At 31.1% G+C, this 8966-nt stretch overlaps 1 protein-coding gene across 1 annotated transcript; it reads right to left on the bottom strand.

The window, feature by feature from the left end:
- LOC18589642 (dirigent protein 22) lies at window positions 584–1494 on the bottom strand. The gene has a single exon (XM_007014698.2). It carries the CDS (start codon window positions 1319–1321, stop codon window positions 755–757), a length of 567 nt encoding a protein of 188 aa, XP_007014760.2. The 5' UTR covers window positions 1322–1494; the 3' UTR covers window positions 584–754.

The raw sequence follows: 8966 nt of genomic DNA, 5'->3' as shown, positions 1-8966 counted from the left end.
ATATTGTAGGATAACATACAATATGAGAGGCTATAATTGTGTTAATATGTAGTTATTCATATTGTAATTGTTTTGGTGTTAGTAATGAAATGAAATTCACTTTTTTAAAAAGAAAAAATTAACAGCATGTTTAGTGGAAAAGTTCCCTCATGTTTTTCTTGATCTTTTAGAGATATTACGTATTCTTTTACATAACTACATTACACTGTATATCGAGAAGGGACAATATTGCCTGTGTAGGATTTTTTTTGTTCTTTGAAATAGGATCTAAATCCAACTTATGATATATTTGGGTTCAGTCGCACGCTGTCTTTGCAGAAACGGAAGAAAAAATCATCTCGAGACATTTTGGAGGAATAGTTCAAGCCCAAATCCAACATATTGGGCTAATATAAAGGTTTTGTGGTGAAAGAACATAAGGAGTAAGCAGGCTGAATCAGACTTTGAAAAGTTTGTTAGGCAGTCGTCCCTTGTCTTTATTTTCTGGATGGTTACAAGTCGAGGTCGTTAAGTCAATGATGTGGGCAGTTGTCACCAATTAATAAAGGCCTCATGGAGTTTTCAGTCTTGAAAAATCTGGAAATGTCTAAATCAGAGTACAAGTCTCCCAAGCTAAATACTTTATTAATAGTAAATAACTCCGCAACAGATTATTAAATTAGAAGTGGAAAACATGATTCAAAGCCCATTACCCCAAAAGAACTAAGAACAAACAAAAAATGGCCTAAACTTTGAAAGATTTCCAAGAAAAGCATCAATAATGCATCACGTAACAGTTGTACTCAACCACCGCATCCCCAGTGGTAAGATCAAACCAGTGAGTTCTGGCCTGAACATAGCCTCTGGCAAACCTGAAAAGCCCACTCCCTCCAATCACCGGCATCTCCCTCACTTTTGAGAACACAGTGTTCCTCCCTAGTATTGTTATGGTGCTCCCGTTGTATTTTCCTTCCATGAACGCAAAATTCATGGCCATCATCAACCCAACTTCTTGCTGGGATGCTGAGGCGTAAAACCCTTGCGCCCTGCCTACCATTTTCGAGCTTAATTTGGGTCCCATGGTCAAAGGGTCGTCGATCACCCTGATCGACCCGAAGGCTGTTGATGAATTGCTTGACGGTGGAACCACTGCGACTGCTGTTGGGTTGCGCCCTCCAACAATGTCATGCCAGTAGAGCCTGAAATGGCTAAGCTTTTCCTTCTTCAGCCCCAAAAGCTTCCTGTCCATGCTTCTCACAAAACTCTCATCATCTGCTGCAGCCAAGATGATGAAAAAGCAAAAGATGATTTGGGAACATAGGGTTGGAAACAGTCTAGCCATGGGAGAATTCTACTCTGCTGCCCTAACTTTCCAGCATATATATGTATACTTGGAGACAGTGGAGCATCGAAATATGGGGCTACCTCTGTTTTATGCTTATTTATATAGTGATCAAGCAGTCTTCTAGAATTAGATTTTTGTATTGTTTTTTAGTGTTCTTTTAGGTTACCAACCCCCAAAAAGGATTAATGGAGTAGGAGTAAACTAGTTAATTCACTTTATATACACGTTTTGAAACTTTTGCGTATGGCATTTTGGCATCGACTAGACAGTCTTTGGAGGTGGGTTGCTTGGCACCACTGAATCAAGCTCTATTTTTCTCCCTTCTAATTCCTTCATTCTATTACATCAATATTAAAAAGCAATTTTGCTACCACCTTCGTATTCGCTTTCTGAAAAAAAAAAAAATGAAATTTACTCGTTAAGTAAGGAAGTTATATATTAATTAATGAATTAAATATTTAAATATATAAAAATAAATATATTTTAAAAGATTATACATAAAAAATAAATTTTTTTATTAAATTTGAGTTTTGAAACTTCTTAATTTGTGCATTAACTCAAATTCGAAACAATTTGATCTAATATTACTTGAAATTTCAATGACTCAATATATGAAATAATTCGAGCTTGAAAATGATTTAATCTACTAAACATCATCTGACTTGATAAGATGCGTGATCTAAATTGATCCAAACTCAAAATGGGCTCAACCCACTCAATTACCACTTATACTAGGAATAATTTGTTGCGTAAAAACAAAAATTGAATTTATTTTTTTTTTAAAAAAGTACAATTTTGGTTGGAATTTGATATAATTAAAAGGATGGTACGATTGTTAAGGTTTTGCTTGTGGAAAATAATTAATAAAAAATTTAAAACTTGATGATTTGACTAGTGAAAGGGCCTCCATGGATGGAGATTCTTTTTCTCTATGAAATTTTAACTGGCTCTGCAAGTGAGGAGACATAAAATTGGGAATTAATTTGCGGTTGAAATTGGGTCTGTCGTTGGGAACGACGGACCTAAAGCCTTTGCTGTCACACTTGTAAAGCCAAATTTTCCAATATTTCTCTCTCAAATTTTCTGCAAACTGAGTACGTCCAACACTTCAACGTCTTGGTTTTGCGATTGGTATCCTTTTCAAAACAGCATAATTTCTTTTTCGTTTTCGAGAGTAAAAGCAAGAAATAAAGACGGAAAAGAAGTATGGTTGGTGAACCTAATCTGTCAAGTGTGGGTCATGGTTGTCTTGAGTAATGATGATGACCTAAAGTTCTCGCATGCAACAGTCTTTTTCCAGATGCGAAAGAAATTGTCAAGTGTTGCGTATAGAAAAAGCAAAGCAATTATAATATTCTCCTGCTTCTGGGAAATCACCGACTTAATCAAGGGTTAATCCAATGAATTCCAGAGAGACGTGGTCGTCGACCTTTGTCAAGTCAATATTTGTACCACAGGCAATACGGCAGCATGTGGCACGGTGAGGCAACTGCACTCTCCAATCAAGGAAATGAGAAGGAAGCTCATCTCAACTTCACTGTCGGAGGCAGCACTTAGTTATTGATGCTATCAGAGATAGATAGTGTTTTTTTTTTTTTTTTTCCCATTCTTTTGTTTGGTAGGAGGAAAAGAAGAGGAGAAGAAAAATAGATGAATTTGTATCTTTCTTTTCCTCTAAATCTAATCCTTACAAAAAAAAATCTATTTAAATTAAACATTCAATTAACATTTTGAATAATAAAAAATAGTCTATGTTAATTATAAGATCTTATTTGATCTAAAATTAAAATATATGAACTTAATTGAATATAATAAACAAATAAAATCTTATTTCATTTACTGCTTTCTTTGTGTTTCTAGGCAATTTCATTTTTGAGTCTTGTTTGTACAGTGAACTTTGGATGGAGTCCTCACCTTTCTTGGTATGACTCTTCCTAATAAATTTACTATCATTAATAAATAAATAAACAAATAACAATTTATTTAAATTTTTAATAATTTTAAAAGTTTTTTTCAAACATTGTACTTTTTATTTATAATGTTACCCTCATCTTTTTTTTTCATCTATAATATTGTAAGGAAAACAATTATCTTTCCTCTCAAGTGTTTTTTTCCTCTCCCTTTTCCGTTGCCTCTATTTTCCTTCCTACTCACCAAAGATAGAGTAAATTGCATTATCCAATAGAGAGAGTTAGAGTGAAATGATAAGTACATGACACTCCTTTCTCTAATCATATGTTGAAGGGTTTCAAAATTGTTAGTCATGGAAGCCAATTTTGGTGACCTAAAAGGAGGCAATCCCACATTGGAAGCAAAATGGCCAAAATTTTTAAAATTTCAAATTGAAAATGCTTTTCAATTAGGTCCTTTAAAACTTAAATCTAACAGATCCCACCCAGGACTGAAAAAAGTTATACACAGTGGAATTTTTTATTTATTTTTAAATAATAATTATATAAATGTAAAAATAATTTTTAAAGTATAAAATTTGAAATGTATTTAATTAAAACTTTGTAATATTCATTTATAAATTATCCAATATTCACTAAAAAAAATTGAGTTTTAATCACATTTCTTTAGGCGAGATTTTTTTTGTGTAGTAAAATTTTAAAAACTACAGTAATGTAAATTTTTAGCTTCACTTTTTTCACATTTAATAGCAATATAAAAAAGTACAACTTTTGCTAATGTATGCAATTTCTGTTGTTATATTTTATTCATAATACATATAAAAATTTATATAGTGAAGTTAGATTTACAAAAATGTTCTAAAAAATATAAAAAAAGTGTTATTAAAAATATTTTTAATAGCACATTTTTAAAATGTGCTATCTTAAGTCAAATTTGTTTTTGTGATTACTAGAATAAAAAAATATTTTTTATGAAAGTTATTCAACGTAAATAGATTTTATTTGCAAATTAGTTAAATTTTATTAATATTTATAATAAAAAATTTTAAAGAATAACCATTTAATGCAATTAAAATGTTCATTTATAAATTGTATAAATTTTATTAATATTTATAAAATTTAATATAGCAATTTTAAAATATAAAAAAACTTTGTCGATTAGAAAAATTTTCAACATATGTATTTTTATATTATAGATTATAGATCATTTTTATTTCTAGTGGTGTCATCTTTAAATGTTGGACTTTGGCCTAAATTAAATGCAAATGGCAACCCAAGTTAGTTTTTTATTAATATAAATAAAATAAGTCAATTGAAAAATAGAAGCAAATTAACTGCCCATTTGGCCTAACTGTTTTTTGACTTATCTACCTCTTAAAAATAAAAGTCTGGTCAAATAGAATTTTTGACAAGTTATTAAAAAAAGTAACTTTTCTTATAGAACAAAATTTTAAAAAATGAGCTTAAAGAAAAGTTCTAGAGAGGAGCTTTCTCTTCTTTTAAAAACATACCAATTTTTTAGAAAATACCCCCTCTTTCTCAATCAACCTCCCTCTCCTCTCTTTCGCTCCCTTTGCAAATCACCCTTCTTCAACGCAAATCATGATCTCCTTCTCTTCTACCTCTCTCCACAAAGAATACTAAAAGCAATAGAAGACACAGCAACAAATAGCAAAATCTAGAATTTTTTTTTCTTACAAAAATTAAGAGAAAAGAAGACTTAAAATTCAAAGCTGTATTAAGATGCTATTTAAAGGTTTTTTCTCATCTTCATCAAAAAAGATTTTAATGTCAAATACACTATTTTCTCTTTTGTTTTCTTTTTTTTTGGGAATTGAAGCATCATGGTCCGATTGCTTGCTAGATCAAGAAAAATCTAATACTATTACTACTATATAAGTTTGAGAGTTGTTCTGTTTCTTTATGGATTGGTTTGATTTTAACATCCGAAATTGTATATAAACTTCGAATCAGATTTATTCTGCTTTGGTTTATTAGATGATTGAAGATGGCATGTGTAACGATCCTAGGCCAAGCACCAGCCTACTAACTTTTCGAGCCCAAATCACGTGGCCCTTAAAAGCTCAAGCTCAACTTGATAATAGTGATAGACTTAGATTGTTATATAGGTTTTAACAATCATATTCACATTAGATGTGGGATGTGGGGTATCACAATTTCACCCACTCAAATCCTTAATGTCCTCATCAAGACCATAAATCATTCATAGGACCAAAATCTTACTAGAGCAATGTGGGAGCTCACATCAGACTGGTGCAAGCTCTGATAACATTTGTAACAACCCAAGTCCAAGCACCAACCTAGTAACTTTTTGGGCCTAAACCATGGCCCTCAAAAGCTTAAGCTTAAGTTACTAGTAGTAATGGACTTGGATTGTTATATATGTCTTAACAATCACATTCACATCAGATGTGGGATGTGAGGTATCATAGCTATTGGTCCCAAAGATGTGTGCTAAAAGGAGGTGACTAACACTTTCTGAATGTCACTAAACTTAATTTCTAATTAAAAGCTAGTTAGAGGTCAATGATGAGAAGTTAAATGTTTGATGAAGGAATGATTTAAAGAAGAGTGAAATGAAAAATAAAAGAGGTTAGACAATGCACAAAGATTTATAGTGGTTCGGTCTCTTTAACTTACATCCACTACCTTGATCTTCCAATCAAGGATTTTCAAACCAAATCACTAGAATCGATGGAATTCCCAAGCTTCCACCAAGCTTTTACATTGGCTTTTCACAAGCTCAGCCACAACCTTTAACAATGGTTTTTCCCGAGATCAACCAAAACCCAAAACTAACTTTTCTAAGGCTAAGTTAGAACCTACAACAACAACTAAGCTAAACCAAGCTTGTTTAATCCCTTTAGAGTGCTTCGCATACTCTAAGTAATCAAGGAGTACAGATATGAAGAAGTACTTATGATCACTAACCTAATCTGAATGGTACAAGATGAAGTGCTAAAATCTATTACAAAGATTAAAGTGAAATACAATAAGGATCGAGAGAATTTTTTCTATTTTTAGGCTCTTTTTGTTCTTAGAAGCTTCTTTTGCTTTTCTAAGCCGTTGGAGATGTCTTTTATACTTGAAAAATCAACTCTAAGGGATGTTGATAGCTTCAGACTGTTGGAAACAGTTTAGAGTCTATTCTAGCCGTTAGTTTGTCTTCAGACATTCAAATTCAAATTCTCAAACGATGAGCTTTTAGTTGGTTAACCATTCTTCTTAGTCGATTAAATCTTCTCTGTCACACAATCGAATTTTTGACAATAAACTTTTAGCTGGCTGACCATTCTTCTTAGTCGATTAAGTTTTCTTTGTCTTGCAATTTGCTTTACTCCGTTAATCGGTTAAGTAAGATTTTAACCAATTAAGAACTTACTGTCTTTGAAGCAGTCAATTTCACTTTTAAACTTTTAGCTGACTAGCTCCCTTGGTTATCTGACTAATAGACTTCAGTTTGTAGCTCATTTGTAACTCCTTATTCTGATGAGTTTTGATGTTTGCTTTCCAGTTATTAATTTATTATTGAAATACATTTTCATCCTGCACACTAGTATAGTTAGACATTAACGAATAGGAATGATTTGTTATCATAAAAAACTTATGGAGCCAACAATAACATGAATACTTTTTATGGTAATTTTAATTAAAATTAAAACTTATATAATTTATTTTACCAAACAGCTTTAGTTTAATTTTAAAAGTTATTAATTTTCATAAAAGCTTCATTGTCAAAAAAAAGTTAGGCCAAATAGGCTTTAAGAGAAAAAGATGTAGTAACATTTATCAAATTAATTGAGTTTGAAGTACCTTAGTAGTCAAATGATATTATGTAATCCTGGACAGAATAGGGTATTTTACAATCTTCTCTTAATTGTACTGACAATTTTTATTTATCTTTTTATTAATATTTTCATTTTAAACAATTTATCATTGAAATCTAATCTATCGGATTTTCTATAATGGAAATTAGCTTACAAAATTGTCAATTCACTTATTGCACCATAATCTTAACTATAATGATTCTAACATATATATTGCCTTAAAGCATGACATTTGGGTTTGTCATTTTTAAGTTTTTAAGGGATACTTTTTAGTTTTTAATGAACTAATATGTGATCATGGCATTTCTTGACATTTCGAGAATGTTTTGGACTTTCCATTTATAATAGTGAGGGTGTTTTCGGCTTTTGGTTTTAAATTTAAGGTTATTTTAGGTGTTTCGATCTTATTTTCTCTTTTACTTCTACTATTTTCTACTACTCTTTGAAAGCTTGCCGAGTACGTTACTTTTCTCCTTTCTTCCTTTCTTTTTTTCTTATCTTTCTTTTTTCTTTTTTCTCCCACTTTTGTGGCTTGGGTCTTTCTTTCTTCATTATCACTTTTGCACAATCAGTTTTTTTGTTATGGCTAAGTTTTTGATTCCATTGCTCCCTCTCTACTTCCAATTTGAGTGGGTTCCATTGCTCTCTCTTGATTTGGGTTCTGTCCTTTTCTTGCGTAAAATCTATCATAGGCTTGCATTTGCTCTATATTTTCAATATAATTAGTAAGATTTCTTATCTCTATTGTTTGGTTTGCTTTACATATTTTATTTTATTTTATAAAAGACCGTGTTTGGCTTATACAAATATGTTATTTGACTTATATTAATGATTTGTCCCTTCCTCTATACTTGATGTGGTTGAAAACCGTATCCTCTTGAAGAAATTGACTATCAAGGTTTGTGTTCGGGGCCTTATAATTCTTATATATGCATATGCTTTAAGCACATTTAACAATAGAGTGTCTCTGTAGGAACTGAAATTATTAGCATATGAAATTTGTTCAAAATTGTCTTCGACAATGTCAAGAACTTAGAGGTCCTTTGAAGCCAGTTTAGTAGCAGTGGGATTGATAATTGCATTACACTATGTTTTCCATGAGGAGTGAATATATCCTTAATAGTGAATACAATCTATTTAAGGTTGGGCATGGATGCAATAATATATCTGCTAGACTTAGTATTATTTCTAGAGATGTAAACTAGTAAAGTACCTAACCCAAAACCATTTAGCTATCCAGATATCCAAACCCTATTAAAACCCATACAAAATTGCAAAACACTATCCAAAATCAAATCTTAATAGTAAAGAACTATCCACTAATTATCTGAATTTGTTAAATACCCATTTAAATTGGTAAAATTAGTAAAGACTTGTAGAGTTTCCCATCCTCCTAACTAGTAATAAAATTTTATATATTTAAGTCTGCATCATAGTTCAACTAATATAAATAAATATTACATTTACTATTTACAAAAAAGTTAGGTCGATTGAGAGGGTAAAGATTGTGTTAAGATAAGGTTGATAAAGGTTCAAATCCCACAAAATTTAAAATGTTTGTAACATTATATATAATCGAGTTTGTGTTTAAGGCATCTTAAAGGTGATACTTGAAACCTACCCAAATCCATGTTGAGTTCATAACCGAATATAGGGTACCCTAACCCTATTATATTGAGTTGGATACTCAACTCACGAATACCTATATAACCATAACCCATTTACATCCCTAAATATTTCTTGCCTTTTGTTTAGCTATATTTTTACTTTAGAGAGAATCACCACTTTAAGAACTTTACTTTTGTTATTTAGATTTCATATGCTAATAAAGTTTCTCTTTGTTTGGGTGCATAATATTAAAATATTTTCTTCCGTTACAAATTG

The sequence above is a fragment of the Theobroma cacao genome, chromosome 9 (genome assembly GCF_000208745.1).
Source record: "Theobroma cacao cultivar B97-61/B2 chromosome 9, Criollo_cocoa_genome_V2, whole genome shotgun sequence".
Lineage (NCBI taxonomy): Eukaryota > Viridiplantae > Streptophyta > Magnoliopsida > Malvales > Malvaceae > Theobroma > Theobroma cacao.
Note: the sequence above shows the minus strand (reverse complement) of the source record. Positions and strands in the feature narration are given on the sequence as shown.